Source organism: Aspergillus wentii, assembly GCF_001890725.1.
Source record: "Aspergillus wentii DTO 134E9 unplaced genomic scaffold ASPWEscaffold_7, whole genome shotgun sequence".
Lineage (NCBI taxonomy): Eukaryota > Fungi > Ascomycota > Eurotiomycetes > Eurotiales > Aspergillaceae > Aspergillus > Aspergillus wentii.
This window is the reverse complement of record NW_024467838.1, coordinates 1,530,726-1,546,535: the sequence shown is the minus strand read 5'-3', so window position 1 is coordinate 1,546,535 and position 15,810 is coordinate 1,530,726. Positions and strand designations below refer to the sequence as shown.

The 15,810-nt window shown below is 45.8% G+C and overlaps 6 protein-coding genes across 6 annotated transcripts; all 6 read left to right on the top strand.

The window, feature by feature from the left end:
- Positions 1–1,285: 1,285 nt before the first annotated feature.
- ASPWEDRAFT_44373 (uncharacterized protein) lies at positions 1,286–2,256 on the top strand. The gene has a single exon (XM_040836251.1). The coding sequence runs from the start codon at positions 1,499–1,501 to the stop codon at positions 1,916–1,918; it is 420 nt and encodes a 139-aa protein (XP_040685958.1). The 5' UTR covers positions 1,286–1,498; the 3' UTR covers positions 1,919–2,256.
- A 613-nt stretch (positions 2,257–2,869) lies between these two features.
- On the top strand, positions 2,870–3,799 carry ASPWEDRAFT_44372 (uncharacterized protein). The gene has a single exon (XM_040836250.1). The coding sequence runs from the start codon at positions 2,923–2,925 to the stop codon at positions 3,517–3,519; it is 597 nt and encodes a 198-aa protein (XP_040685957.1). The 5' UTR covers positions 2,870–2,922; the 3' UTR covers positions 3,520–3,799.
- Positions 3,800–4,694: 895 nt separating this feature from the next.
- ASPWEDRAFT_53931 (cation-transporting P-type ATPase PCA1) lies at positions 4,695–8,570 on the top strand (the record flags this gene model as incomplete). The annotated part of the gene is made up of 2 exons (XM_040837976.1): positions 4,695–5,046; positions 5,098–8,570. The coding sequence occupies 2 exons, from the start codon at positions 4,695–4,697 to the stop codon at positions 8,568–8,570; spliced, it is 3,825 nt and encodes a 1,274-aa protein (XP_040685956.1).
- A 1,765-nt stretch (positions 8,571–10,335) lies between these two features.
- ASPWEDRAFT_175569 (uncharacterized protein) lies at positions 10,336–11,094 on the top strand (the record flags this gene model as incomplete). The annotated part of the gene is made up of 1 exon (XM_040831376.1): positions 10,336–11,094. One exon carries the CDS (start codon positions 10,336–10,338, stop codon positions 11,092–11,094), a length of 759 nt encoding a protein of 252 aa, XP_040685955.1.
- A 660-nt stretch (positions 11,095–11,754) lies between these two features.
- Positions 11,755–12,374, top strand: ASPWEDRAFT_31198 (uncharacterized protein; the record flags this gene model as incomplete). The annotated part of the gene is made up of 2 exons (XM_040833518.1): positions 11,755–12,137; positions 12,185–12,374. 2 exons carry the CDS (start codon positions 11,755–11,757, stop codon positions 12,372–12,374), a joined length of 573 nt encoding a protein of 190 aa, XP_040685954.1.
- A 970-nt stretch (positions 12,375–13,344) lies between these two features.
- On the top strand, positions 13,345–15,519 carry ASPWEDRAFT_44370 (HET domain-containing protein). Its single transcript, XM_040836249.1, has 3 exons — positions 13,345–13,397; positions 13,454–13,716; positions 13,765–15,519. The coding sequence occupies exons 2-3, from the start codon at positions 13,587–13,589 to the stop codon at positions 15,462–15,464; spliced, it is 1,830 nt and encodes a 609-aa protein (XP_040685953.1). The 5' UTR covers positions 13,345–13,397; positions 13,454–13,586; the 3' UTR covers positions 15,465–15,519.
- Positions 15,520–15,810: the final 291 nt, after the last annotated feature.

The window sequence follows — 15,810 nt, the reverse complement described above, 5'->3', positions numbered from 1 at the left end:
ATCTAGCTAAAGAAGTCTGCATAGCGCCCAATAACAGTTCCGGCGCTGCGCCAGGCTATGATAGAGAAACCAACCAACCAACCAACCAACCAACTGATGTGTACTGAGTCTTGCTTCACTCCTAGGACTGGTGCAGCAGATGATCTTCCAGCATGGAGTGTTCTCTCCCACAGCATCTATGCTAGATCTTAGAGAGTCATTCTTCTTATCTTTGGAATTCATATATCCATATCGTTCCAAGTCACCAAGTCACCTATATGGAGGCTAATTATGAGATATTGCACCGGTATTATTTAATTGTACGTCGGATGATACACCTAATCCTGCGTTTCTAATTGTCACACTGGAAACAGACTTGGATCCATCAGATTTCGAGAACCAGCTCCTCCTGTCTGCTGACATCGAACAGCAAGTTGACCCAGAGGATAACAGCCACTTGGTCAAATCTGTGCAGACCGAAAAGCATGGAATGCGTCTTCCAATTAAATCGACCAGGACCTTGTGGTGACTTTGTAAACCATAAAACCGTCATAGCCATCTAGAGTCGCTGTCTGCGGTCAACTATTTTCAAAATTGCTATCCGAGGACCGATATTTTGAAGCAACCTATCGGCTTGTATACTCTAAATGACAATGGTTTTGCCCTGTTGATAGAAATCATAATCAACATGGTAGTGGACTGTAGCCGGAAAGGAAAAAAATAAAAAAAAAAAAAAAAGGAAGAGTCGAGCAATTTTGGAATAGATTAAGTTTTGGCACCAAATAATTGAGAGATAATTAACTCTATTCTAACTAAACTTTGCGGCTGGCTTGGGTATTTAAATCATATGAAAGACCGAACTCATGTTCAGCACAAGTTTAGATGGATCAATATGTAAGGATAATGATTAGAACAAGTGAAATCCTGTCTGTAAAATTTTTCACTTAAATGTGGTGCTGTAAACTGTGGTGCTGTAGGATGATGTACCATGCAACCTAAATAGTCTAGAATAGATGATGGTGGTGATCAAACCAAAGGACCCGCCCCAAGGTATTCTTCTAGATTTTGCACGTCTTGTGATACTTTAAACTCGATTGATAAACTTCAGATGGCTAAGCTCTAGATTGTCTATACCTATGGTTTTGTAGATTTCAGACAAATCCAGCTTCGCGATTTCCTAGACTTTTGTTTTTCTATTTCCTTGGCGGTGACCTCAGCATCTACTCATTGACGAAATCGAGCCAGGGAATAATCATAAAGATTTCACTTTACCCTTCGCTAGCTTTCAACTAATCTTTTATTATACCGAAGATATATTTATTCAGGCTTGTAGCTTGAGAAAGACCGATTTTCTTTCACCAAGTGATCCGAGGCAATATCAGCAGGGAAAAAAAATCCCCTCCAAACCTGACTGACAACGTCAAATTCAGGAGTTACTCCTTCGCCAGACAGAAATTTTTCTTTTTCTTATACTCTCATATTACTTGGATGCTAAGGCAGATAATCCATCGCATGCACTATGGACCTAAGAATTGTTTTACTGGTATTTTTGTTCTTAACCGCGCAATCAAACTGTCAGGCAACTAGAAAATGCTCTGAGATGCTTGGGGCGTGCTTCCCCAAGTGTGACATCAAGCCCGGTCTTATCGGTTTGACATGTCTCATGCATTGTTATGAAAATCAAAGAGAACTCCGAGAGTGTCGATTGGGCCTGGAAAGACAAGGACAAGGCTGTATAATCGGATTGCGCGCATGTGAAGCTCGCTGCCTGAAGGAAGAAACACGGTGCCAGAATTGTTGCAGACAATTTTCCAACAGGAGTTATCCAGTTAGATTATTGTCAGCTGCTTGTCAGCGACATTTTCGACAATGCAACCTACAACTTGAAAACATTATCCCTCCACTCCCTGAAGAACTTACGGCAATACCACCAGCGTGAAAATGATCGAGCTCCTACCAAATGGCCTCGTGGAATGTGCTGATGAGAGTCCACAAAATTCCGTGTCTTTTCGTCCTTCTAATTACTTGAAAAATTGTCGTCCACAAAAAAGTCATTGTCTCTTAAAGCCGGGCGTCTCATCAAAACACAGAATGCCTGAATGCAAGCTATTCATGTCGTTGTTTACCATAATATGTTTTCCCTTACCAAAGGAATTGATTTATAAGCTTGGTTTCTTTAACTAGTTATCTTTCTACTTGTATTCAACACTATTGATTACTCTGTCAGTGCATTTGGATGAGTAGACCGGATAAGAGTAATCAAGCATTAGATAGTGGATTTTATTATAGAATTCTTTCTTTACCTTGCCTGTAAACCCCACTATATGAAGATTCTATTTATCCTTAGACAGGTTATGAACTCATGGTATATTTAGATGCAAGCGCCTCTAAGAGCAGTCAACCAGATGGGTGCGTATCTTTTTAGTCTCAATATTATTTAAATATAATGTTCCTGCAGTTAATGGGCCTGTATGTATGAAAATCAAATTACTAATAACAACCTCCATAAAATCTCCTTTATAGGTCGATTGAATTACTGCCTCAGCGGATTCAAGATGTTCATCTAAGCACACTTAATTACAAAACTGGTTCTTGGATCTTTCACTCGCTAACTCTTTCTAAATCCGGAAGCTAGTTTTATAACAGGCTAAGTTCGACCTCATAGATCCTTAAACAATAGAGTTGATTGGTGGGAAGAGTCTAGTCTAGCCATCTATGCATTAGCTCCCCGATCAAAGTGTCAGTGTCTTATTTCCCTAGGGTTAAGAGCTCACGTAAAGCTGATATCATGATGTACTAATGATGTACTTATTCCACACTACTTAAAGCAGTGTGATGGATTTCTCTAGTCAAAAGTTTTTCGATCCACGTTCTACCCTAGTTATGGGCAATCCATGATATTTCTCCAAATTTGTGGCCTTGACTATAACGAGTTATATCCGTATGTGCTCGTCGGAGAACGTCGATGAGTTACATAGGTTCCTTACCCTCGAGGAAGCAACCCCAATCTGCAACCGGTTTCATGGCGCCGAATGGCAACATGGAGGTCAGGTTATGTGGAGTGGGGTGCCCCGTAAACTGGTACAGGCTTGGGCGGATAGACATGGCATGCAGACATTAACAACAGCCATGGGGCCTTTGATGATCCATGACCACCCGCAGTGTTTATGGTCTCGGAAAACAAGGAAAGGGAAAACAAGCAAATGGTGGAGTAGGTATATGAAAGGCGCATCAGCTATGTATGCCTATCACATTGCCCAAGACGAGGGGATAGTCACTGTGCTATCACCACCACCCCCGGACCAATACAATCCATACGGCGGATCAAACTACCAAACCATCGAGGAGCCAATCCTGAAGGGAAAACTCGGGCCCAAAGTCGCAAGGATTGAAATGGTACATCCGACTATACCTGGCGCCGAGGAGTTTCGCTACCAAATATGGCCGAAGGATGAGACCGGTTCCTGGTATGAGAATTTCGGACATCCCACTCCAGAGACACACTGGCGGGCTGTAATAGCAAAGCAAGCATTGCTATAGAGCAGGCTATCTTTGGCGTCGAGATCTCATGAAGTGGTGGTGTGTCTACCTGGCGAGCGTGGAAAAATTGCTAACGTTTCCACCAAGTGGAATGGTCTTGTCCTTTCATCACCTTGGTATGACGATTTCAGGTTTCAAAAATGATTCATTTGATGCTACCTAAGCCCGGGATGAAGGTGGCTTAAAAGCCATTGAACAGAGCAAAAACATGGAATTACAGATTCTCGCTATGATTCATCCCTCAACTGAATTCTTCGGTGCTTAACTATGGCTTTCCAACAATTATTACCTGTATTTAAAAAGTGCTTTAGTGATATGCAGTTTCAGTATGTTGTGGAATAACTAACCAGTTTAATCACATGAAGAATTGAATTGTAGGATGAATAATTTGCCTAGTAGCTAAGGTAAGTTAGTGATCAGAACTGGAATTAATTATAAGCCTTTAACTCACTGTAGCACCAAATGAATCATTTTTGAAACCTGGTTCCAAATTTATGGTACTCCCGTAGATTTAAATAATGCGACTTCAAGTGGTTATGTAAGCCAAGAACTGAAGTTTCCCAACGCAAAGCAATGACTTCATAATTGGATTTGGAACATGGTTTCTAATGATAATCCCACCAGTTGACTGGCTTATGAGTGCTATGGCCCACTTACACTGACTTATTGTAACCTTTTCTTTTGCACTGTCACCCCTCAGTGAACTTACCATCAATGCCTCCACGTTGCTGTCCCAAGCCACCTCTCTAGGCCCGTTTCTGAACGTGGCTTTACTATGCAGAATCACCCCTCTAACTATATAGTAGTCTTATCTAATAATACTGTTATAACTATCGCTTACTTACTCTCCTATATATATTTATCCCCTATGGAATCGATTCATACTCTTATCTACTCAAATAGATCAGACCAACAAAGTTCTAGGAGTTTTCTCATCGTCGGTATGTGCCGCGAGGGCTCAATCAGCTCTCTCAAGGAAAGTGCCTCGTTCTTGATCCCGAGAGGAGATTATGTACGCATAAATTATTATGTAATTATAAAGTCAGCTATGCACAACAGCGGAGGATCTTCAAGGAGGATCATGGAACTCCACAACGCCCCGATTTCCAGCAACTCAAATTCAATAGCACATTCAACTCATACAAATTGGACCGAAAGCAAAAGTCAATTCAACAATGGGATGCGACTGTTGTTCCCCATCGGCACCTGCCCCCGGGCCTGATTTTGACTCGGTTCCAATTAAGGAGGAGACAAGCAGTTGCCAGGATGCTTGCTGCGATAGCGACGACCCCGCGTCTCTCGACACCACAGCGCCGGGTCAACGAGGGCCCACTCTGGAGAAGCCAGATGATGGCTGCCCTCCCGGTGAGTTCACTGACAATAAAACCGAGAATGATACCAACGCACCTGACTGTTGCCGTGGCAAAGTCAACCCATGCTGCGACACGTCTTGCCTCGACCGCTTAGCTTTGCGGGAATGCGAGGTGAGTGTTGGGGCTGCCCACCGCCCAGACGGTCAGCCAACCAGTGAGTAACCGCTCTTTAGAATGACACCTAAAAGATTGCTAACCCCCTCAGCTTGCGGTGGAGCTGCCGGCCCCAAGGCATGCAGCCAGCATGGTCTCTCTGTCCTCGACCGCTATGGCGCTATTCTACAAGCCCTGGGATGTATCTGCCGTACGCTCATCGCCCTTGGCCAGGAAAGCTGCTGTGAAATCCGCGAGCGCTGTTCCTTAGACGGGAAGCAGTGCTCCAAAAAGTCATCTGTTGACTTCCTTAATCGCAATTCACTGGATTCCTGCAGTCGCAATGATTCCGTCATCATAGACGGGGCGACCCAGAGGCATCTTCGCATGCGAAGGGACATTGGTGGAGTTGTCAGGTCTACCAAGAAGCCGTCCGCGGATTCCCGCGTTGTCTCTTCTCATTCGAAGGACAAGCACACTAAAGAGCCGCCCGTGAAAAGTAAGTGCTCGAAGCCGTGCTGTTCTGAGGGCAAACCTGTCAAGGAACCTCGGCCAAAGAGTAACTACGCCGATTCTTGCTGTATGGACAACATGGCTATAGAGGATGGCCCAAAGGAAACCCAATACTCCCGTTCTTGCCGCTCCGAAGACCCGGCCGCTACGTCTCCATCCGCCGAGTTTTGCTACTCCTTCGAAAAACCCGAGAAGCAGCCAGCTGCCCAGACTGGGAGCCTTGATTTTTGCTGCTCGGAGACTTCCCATGTCAGAGAATCCCCTCCCAAGGCCGGCTGTCTCGGATCTTGTTGCTTCAGAGACCAGCGTGCCAAAGACATTGATGACAAGAGCAATCATGGGGATTCGTGCTGTTCAAAGGTCAACCCCGTTGTTGAGCCCCCTACTAATAAGTGTGCTGGATCTAGTTGCAGAGCAGCTAAGAATACGATCATGAAAAAGCCGCCCAATACCGCCTTCTCTGGCTCTTGCTGCAATTTACCGACGCAGGATATCGTGAAGACGCCAAAGACTAATTCAGCGGGTTCTTGCTGTGCAGAAAGACAGCCGGTCAGCCCTCAAGTTTCTCGCCCCGATGCTTGCTGCTCCGTTACCTCCAGTCCTAGTTTAGAGATTGAGGAAGCTCCGATTCAGGCTATCACCGACATAGAGAATCAAGGTACCGGCCAGGAACATGTTGTTCTCAGTATTTCTGGCATGACTTGTACCGGATGCGAGACAAAACTCAACCGAACTCTCGCTACTGTCGCCGCCGTCAAAAACCTGAAAACCAGTTTGGTTCTTTCACGAGCCGAGTTCAACATTGATCTTTGCCTTGGCTCAGTAGAGGAAGTCATGAAACATCTGGAGCGAACGACTGAGTTCAAGTGCGAGAGAGTCCAGAACCAGGGATCTAGCCTAGACTTTATCATCTCCGATGTGCCCTCAGAATTCATTAGTCAGAAATGGCCGGACGGGGTTATTGACATGACGCCTGTGGACAAGCAGATCGTGCGAGTCGCGTTTGATCCAAAGATCGTGGGCGCTCGAGATCTCAGCGAGAAGATTTGGGGTCCGCCAATTGAACTTGCTCCTCCGCGCGGTGACCCCTCACTAGAGGCTGGCAGCAAGCATGTTCGTCATGTCGGATACATGACACTTCTCTCCGTTGTCTTGACGATTCCGACCCTGGTCATAGCATTGGCTCCGCTTCCTGAGAGGGAGGTGGCATATTCCTCGGCTTCACTCACTCTGGCCACTCTTGTTCAAGTTGTTGTAGCAGGACCTTTTTATCCCAAGGCCCTGAAGGCTCTCATTTTCTCGAGGGTTATCGAGATGGACCTCTTGATCGTCTTGAGCACTAGTACTGCCTACATATTCTCGGTGGTCTCCTTCGGGTACCTCATTGCAGAAAACCCCCTTTCAACTGGTCAATTCTTTGAAACGAGCACTCTCTTGGTCACCTTAATCATGGTTGGTCGATGGATTGCCGGTCTTGCTCGTCAGAGAGCTGTTGAATCCATTTCTATCCGGTCACTCCAGGCATCGACAGCTATCCTTGTCGACAAAGAGAGCGGAACGGAACGGGAAATTGACGCCCGACTTCTTCAATACGGTGACACCTTCAAAGTTCTCCCTGACATCAGAATCCCGACCGACGGCACTGTCATCTATGGGTCGTCTGAGGTTGACGAATCCATGCTTACTGGTGAATCTAGACCTGTGGAGAAATATCCCAAGTCTGTAGTGATAGCTGGGTCTATCAATGGCCCTGGAGTTATGACTGTTCAACTGAACCGTTTGCCTAGCGATAATACTATTAACGCTATCGCTGCGATGGTCGATGAGGCTAAACTGTCGAAGCCCAAGCTGCAGGATCTAGCAGACCGGGTAGCATCCTACTTCGTCCCGGTTGTGGTGGCATTGACGATCATCACGTTCGTCATCTGGGTTGCAGTGGGCCTGACTATTCGTGGAGATGATGGGTCCGAAGCTACAATTCAGGCTATCACATATGCTATCACTGTCCTCATCGTCTCTTGCCCCTGCGCTATTGGACTGGCCGTTCCTATGGTCATTGTGATTGCTAGCGGAGTCGCGGCGGAAAGGGGTATCATCTTCAAGTCTGCAGATGCTATTGAAGTGGCTCATAAGACATCGCACGTCGTGTTTGATAAGACTGGGACCTTGACTCGGGGAAGGCTATCCGTCGTCGCGAAGGACTGCGTCGACGAGGACAGGCTGCCACTTCTTCTAGGCCTCATCGAAAACAGTCGACACCCAGTCTCAGTTTCTGTGGCTGCTTACCTCAAGGATACTGGAGTTATGGCCTCGCCTGTTCCTGAGCCCAAGAGCCTTACTGGTAAAGGTGTCGAAACCACCCTGGGCGGCCGGAAACTTCGAGCAGGCAATTCTCGCTGGCAGAACTTAACGGAACATGAACTTGTTCAACCAATGCTTGCTCAAGGATACACTGTCTTCTGCTTTACTATCGACAATGCGTTGCATGCGGTCTATGCTCTTGAAGATGAGCTTCGACCTGACGCTGCGGGGGCGATTGAGACCTTGCAGAAGCGTGGCATCTCGGTACACGTGGTTTCTGGCGACGATGACGGAGCTGTTCAGACTTTAGCGTCCATGCTTAGCATTCCTGGCGACAATGTTCGTTCTCGAAGCTCGCCCACCGACAAGAGGGATTACATCCAGACGCTCCTTGGTACAGGTGCAGACCGCAAGAAACCAGTTGTTGTTTTCTGCGGCGACGGCACGAACGATGCCGTTGCTCTCGCGCAAGCTACGATCGGCGTTCACATGAACGAAGGCACAGATGTCGCGCAATACGCCGCGGATGTGGTTCTCATGCGACCTTCTCTGGCTGGCATCCCCACCATGATGGACTCCAGTCGGAAATCTGTCAACCGCATCAAGTTTAATTTTGCATGGAGCTTCGTGTACAACACCTTTGCAATCCTTCTCGCTACGGGTGCCTTTGTCAATGCGAGAATTCCTCCACAGTTTGCGGGACTAGGAGAATTGGTGAGTGTGTTGCCAGTCATTGCTGCTGCGTTGCTTCTACGCTGGCCGAAGATCTAAGCACAGAGTACCATCATTGCACGAGTGACAACGGCTGATTTCACGAACTCTCCTTGACGTACAACTGAGATCGTCGTTCTGAAGACGGGATGGGGCAGTTCCTGTTATATTCAAGCTCAGTTCGCAATCGCAGGTTGCTGCAATTTTGTCGTTATCAAACTAGCCTCAAGTGATGTAGAGTCAAATCCCTAAGGTAGTCATTAATGCGATCATTTTTTTGAATATGCAGCCTTGCTATGCTGCACGATTTATTGGTTAAACTATCGTCCATTGTCTGGCGTGTTCGGGGGCCACGTGTCCAACGAGAGAGCAAGAAATAGCTGCATGGCCCTCTCGCCGAAGAGTGGGAGAAGAATTCTTTAGGTGGCAAACGCCCTTGTTGTTTCCCTCTTCCAAAGGACCCACCTCGACACGGGAGGAATACAGTACTACTTGTTACGAAAGGGTGACTTTTCGATCATATACTGATTCAGTCAGCTACGATATGTGTTCCTCGAACGTTGGATCTATAATCAGCTTCGATTTCTTTACAGTTATGAATAACACTTTTAATAGTCTCGGGATAAGTGCGAGATCTCTCGTTTCATCCCTGGTTCAGATTCCGAGATAGCAGTCTCTTTCTGCTCCTCATGTCAGTAACTTCCACATGAGAGATTCAAGAATGGGAGGAAACAAACCCAGGAGAGAAACAATTCCACAATCTTCCGTGAAGATTCCATGTGCCCCATGTGTCAGGTTGTGCGGGTTAGGGGTGGGGATCGCGGGTTGGGTATGCAACTCTAACTATGGTGATTGGGATGATTACTACGATGGCGACAATTACAACAATTTTTAATATGTTATGGGTCTTTTTTTCTTCCCTGACTGAAGTAAGCTGCTTAAACAGGCAAACCAAGACACCAGTCAGAAAATGTTAGTAAGTATTTGGAAGACTCCTACTAAAATGCTGGGACGGCTCAAGTCTCAGTAAAGGTTACTGTAAAGATAGATCTCTCATCTGTCTCTATACAGCAGTAAGAATAACGACCGCTCCTGGTTGAGGTCATTTGAATAATGAACACTGAACATTCAAGACCCACACAATTGCGTCCAACACCCTCGGTTTTACATGGTATTGCTTGGATGCATATTACATTTCCCGCTATTCTACGACACGTTTAACATTATCTGCTGGTCTGTATGCAATGAAAATAAAAACATAGAACACAAACATATAAGCAGCAAAAAAACATACAACAGCAGGGATTCGCTGGTGGTCACCCACCCAACTACTAACCTGCCGGCGTGTGGCTTAAGTACGGCTGAGCGGACGGGAAGCCCTGTTCTCCACACCCTGTGGTCGTATGTACTAGACGCAACAGAAGAAGGGGCTATATAGAGATTTATATAAGATTCTTGAATTCTAAAAAAATCGCGAAGGTCTCCATGTAATATAACCAATGGGGTAAATCCTACGTATTTCGAAAGGCTCACCTATATGGAGTGCAGTAGCAGTATATTAGAGTGTGGGATGTAAAAATAAGCATGAATGTCTCTTGGCTGAGTTAGAGGGCGAGACCGCCTTAAGCCACATGGCTAGGAGTGAAGTCGACCTGGGTGAGTGACTCTATCCTGATGGCCATGTTCGCACATTTGCAATTTTGGGGAGGTGGATGCTAATCCCACCGGTCCACTGACTTCGCGAGTGCAATGGTCAAGTTTCACTGACTTTGGATGCATCCTTTTATTCTGCCTCACCACCCCTCAGCGAGCTTGCCATCAAATAATGCCTCCACGTCGCCGTCCCAAGCCATCTCTCTGGGCCCGTTTTCGAACGTGGTTTCGCTACGCAGAATCACCCCTCCGACTACGTAGTAGTCTCGTTCGACTTAACCATCAACACAAGTACCCCTTGCTCGCCCTCCTGCGCATGTCCATCCCCTATCCGTGGTGGTTCTTTCCAATCCCCGGACCGTTTTCTCTCCGCGCGCTTATCGAAGATGCGAAGAATGAGACGGGCATCATCACGTCTCATTTTGGTGAGATCCATAATCTCCGCGCGGTTCCTATCTGGCGCATGCGCGACACGCCTCTGCGCTCGATTTACCGACTGTATGAGCTCCATCTCGCCGATCATTATGAGCTGATGGGATGGGAGACGGAATATTTCTTCTATCGGCGAGGCTGGACGCTACGAGATATAGCTGACCCGAGAGATCCTGATCCGCTTCGTTATGCGATTATCGCTTCCATTGTTGATGAATTGCACGAGGCAGTCAATTGGCGATTGAGTCTGGGGATGCGGAGAAATCGAGCGCATGTTTATCGCGAAGAAGATGGAGACCCGTGGCCGCCTTTTACCCCAGAGGAACTGCCTGGCTGGACAGAAAATGTGGCACCTATTGATAAGGATTTACTAATGCTATCAGTGCCGCCAGAATCACTGGATGCAGAGGGGAATTTGGTGCTTGAAGCTAATGGTAAAAGTCACAATTTTGCCAAGCGCAATATAATCACAAACACAGGCTGGCTCTATACTATATGAGAATGATTTAAAGCGATGGTAAGTAGCCATGTAGTGAATAGAATTAGATATAATACTCAAGGAACATGAGAACCCTGTCTTTGAATATTATTACAGAAAAAGCAAGTAATAGAGTTGATTTCTTAGCTATTCTAGAAGATACCTATATACACTATAGTAACTACCTATGAGAATATAACAGACAGATAAACGTTGATCTTGGAATTAAACCTTGCAACGAGGTACAACTGTACCAACTGTATAGAAATAATCTAGCCTGATAGGGTGAAAAAAAAGGCCAAGCCCTGCACCGAGTGCTGATCACTGTCGGGCTGTCCACTGTGTGGCGTCAAATCAATCCTTCGCCTGCACAATGATGCATGTTCTGCTTCTATGTTGTGTTTTTATTGGTGTGTCTTCTGCTCTAAAAATATTTAACTGGGAGATCTATGAGACTAAACCGTTTAGGGCAAGCTTTGCGGTGCTGTGTTGGTGGGGGCCATGCTGATGCTGTATACGGTATGGATAGCGATGGATGATGATGACGATGGTATATAATCCTCGAGAAATTCTGCGATTTCGAAATCATCATCAAACAGCAATTTATCTGAATAAGCAATCTTCCATTTATATCTATCCTCATCTCTCATATTATCTTCCATATTCAAATCTCGAACAATCATGAACAACTACAACCAACCACCCTACGAACAAACCACCTATCCTCCCCAAGGCCCAGGCCCATACCCAAACGGCCCCTCCTACAGCCCGCCACCACCCCAATATCCCCAAGAATACAACAACAGTGCTCCCTACCCTCCTCAACCTCAACAAGAATACCCACCCATGGGCGAGAACGCATCTTATTACAACACTGGCGCCCCTGATCAACGACACTCCCACTCTCCTCAACCTCCCCAGGATGAAGATGAAAAGGGTCTGGGATCGACTGTTATTGGTGGTGCCGCTGGTGGATATCTAGGCCATCAGATGGGTGGGAAGATGTCAACTCTGGGTGGTGCTGCGTTGGGAGCTCTTGGTTTGAATGCTCTCAACCATAAGCTGTAGGTCTCTGCCTATCTTTTCCATATAATAAAGCTAACCAATCCAGGCATAAACCCGAGCAGTCGCAAGTCAATGCTGTTCCTATGGCTGGTATGCCTATGGGGGGTATGCCCATGGGGGGTATGCCAGGTAACATGGCCATGCCTATGGGTGGCATGGTTCAGCCTGTTATTGTGCCTATGAGCAAGTGTAAAGCTCGTCGAATGAGAAGACATCAGCGATTGGGATTCTGCTAGATGTTCTGTCTCTTCCTTCTTTCTTCTATTTCTTGTTTTATTGTTCTTAGGCTTAGATTGCGTTGATAGTGTTTTTCTTTCACATAATGATAATGATAATAAAATTCCTCTGGCTTTCTGCGGCTGTGCTGTATGTGTCCTTCTAAATAGTCTATCCTAAGATAATTATATGGATAGATACTTCTTATTTTCTTACTTCATTAGTCCTTATCAAGTCTCCTAGTCTCAATAGAAAACTAAATAGTAGCTTTAACTACTCTAATATTCATTATCCATCCTCTTTCTTAGTCTATAATTACCTATTTACTAATAGTCAGGAGGATCTCTTATTTAAGGTATATAAAGGGTCTCTATATCATAGAGAGTCGAGCTGAATTTCTAAAGGGAATTCGACTCGATGGTGATTAATACGGACTCGTTACGGATTCATTACTACTTAATCGCTATTTTATGTATCGCTGGTAATATTACACACTCGTGTGACACTACCATGAGCGTGTCGAACCGTATTTTAAATAGGACTTGACTCGTGGCACACTACTATCATAACTTTATCAACTGGAAAGTATATAGGAACTTAAATTACACAGTCAGGATAATGATTGATTTTTTGCCTCTGAAGCGTTCTGATATCGAATGTTCTACCCTGTTCATCCATGCCTCGCAGTATTTGTGCTACCCGAGAGGTACAGGCCCTGGACAGAGACACCCAAATCCCTCCTCCAAATCGTTCTTCATAAAAACTACTTATGCACAATGCGAGATTTTCTTGGTCTTAATCGCTTGAGATAGATCAGCCTGCTGACTAGTTAATCGCTAGAAGCGCGTCCACATTCCATGTCGAACCAAGGCGGTTTGCTTAATACGAAGGCTGGGCCGATCACCGTCTGTGCAACTGTGATGTGATAAGGCTGCATATACGACTCAAATTTCTTTCTTCCGTTGCTGCCTTTGCCCCTCCGTCGACCACCGATTACTGAGTCGCTAACTGGATTACTACACAATGCCTCTGATGAAAAAAAGGTCCCTTCACTCACCGTCCTTTTTATCCTTTCCATACTGACACTGTCATCGGATAGGAGAGAAAATTCCAATTGTCCTATGTGCAATGACCTTTCCAGGTATAAGTTTCGATGTCTTCGATCCGAGCTGGTCCGGTCAGCAAGACAATGTAATATATGCCATGCTATACTGACTGGTGTGGATTTCACCATGGAACGAGGTGGTTATAACAAAGACAATGTGAGTGAATACTATATTGAGCTCAAGCAAGGAACTACGCTCAAAGTGGGTGTTGATTATCAAAACACCTTCCTGTGCTATGAAATCTACACCTCTCCAGGTATGTTCACCTGCCATTTTCCAATAGAAGGCACTCTAACTATACCAGAAACCAAGTCCTCATGGCCTCAATTGGGAACGGCGACTGACCTGGAAGAGATAATGGATCTGGAAGGGGCTGCTGTCCAGATACATAGCTGGATGCAGAGATGCATCAAAGGACACTCTGAATGTCTGAATAGCTCCAACTCACCTCTACCAACGCGTGTTCTTGATATTGGATGCTTTGATTCAGACAGCGTTTATCTGTATGAGCCAACACCATCAGATTCTGCGCCATATATAGCACTCAGCTACTGCTGGGGAAGACAAGGAAACCTAACCACCACCAATGAGAATATCGAAGCTCGAAAAAGCAATATCCAATGGGCTTCCATCCCATCAACAATGCAAGATGCTATCCAGCTCACGCGACGACTCCAGATCCGCTACATCTGGATCGACGCGCTGTGCATCATTCAAAACGACACCAAGGACTGGGACCGCGAGGCAATGCAGATGACAGAATATTACCAAGGTGCCCATCTGGTGATATCTGCAACTCGCTCTGCAAATGCAAATCAGGGGATATTTGGCCCACGACTACCAGTCACTTTTCGCGACCTGCCTTCGCATCCAGCTGCTTTTTCTATAGGGCATTTCAAAGTTCCTACCGGACCATCTACAAGCGAAACTGTGCATGTTCGGGAGTTTTTGTTTCATCACTTGGAGGATTCCCCACATATCCCCGATCCAGCAATGAATCCACTGGCATTTCGTGCATGGGCGTTTCAGGAGCGCCTGTTGGCAACCCGAGCAGTTCATCTCACAGCCCAGGAGATGATCTGGGAGTGTAAAGAAGCTGCTTGGTGTGAGTGTGGGACAGGATGGTCTTCCAACAACTATCAACTAGACTTCCACAATGCATTACAGGGGCAGATTTCCAGCTCTTCCCAAAGGCCCGAGATAATATGGACTAAGATGGTCACCCAGTATAGCCAAAGGTCGCTTACTTTCCTCAAAGACAAGCTCATGGCTTTTGATGGCATTGCACGGCAGTTTCAAACGCTCTACCTCGGTCAATATTACTTTGGATTCTGGGAAAAACACCTTGTCGAACATATGACTTGGTCCGCAAAACTAGATCCGAAATCTTCTACTTCAGAAGATGATAAGAACATAGCATTGGGACCTTCTTGGTCCTGGCTATCAACTAAATATCCAGTGGGATTTGACTTTTACAGAGAATTTTCTGGTGTCACTTGCCATGCTGGAATACGGGATCTGCCAGATCTCTCATTAATATCAGACCACAGAACAATGATCCTCTATCCCCCTTGTTCTGTTGATATGTGGCATCTTACTCTTGAAACGAAGGTGGTGCACGCAAAGGTCTTGATTGCGAGTTACTCACAAGGTGTCGTATACAAAATGCAACTATTCCAGGAAGACGACGGTGCTGGCCTTGATCAAGATGCTCCTTTCTACCCCGATGTTTTCCTTTCCACGAAAACAGACTCCCCAAGTAGGTGTGCCATGACCAGATGGAAGTGGGTTGATGAGGGTGATATTGTCAAATGTGTACTGTTGACATCTGCATACTGGGTAACTCATCACTGGGCAGCAATAGCTGTGAAGCCCAGCCCTGAGAATCCCAATGTCTACGTTCGTGTTGGATTGGTGACTGGCTCTGGAGGATTCCCTGGATCTCAAGACCGGACAATTGACAGGTGGAATATGGTCAAAACAAGGAAGATTACACTTATATAAGGCAAGCTCGGACTACTAAATATAAACCAAATCACAATGATCACATGCGTCTGGGCTTATCCAAGTCGATCATTAAGTTCATTATACCGACTGAATTCAAAATCAGCCAAGGTCTATATGGGATAAAGCTTAGAACCGGTCCTCTGGTATCAAATCCAAAGCCCCTTAGTGCCCAACGTACTTTTAAGCTTCGTCCATGTTTCTAACTCTCCGCCAAAGGGATGCTAAAATGGCCATGGACACAGAGTTAGCGAATGATCCATTTAAGTTTCGCCCTTGAAGTCAGATATTTACAAGTCGTTTTAACAATCGGACATTCAGCTCGGAGTGATGAACACGCTGGTGG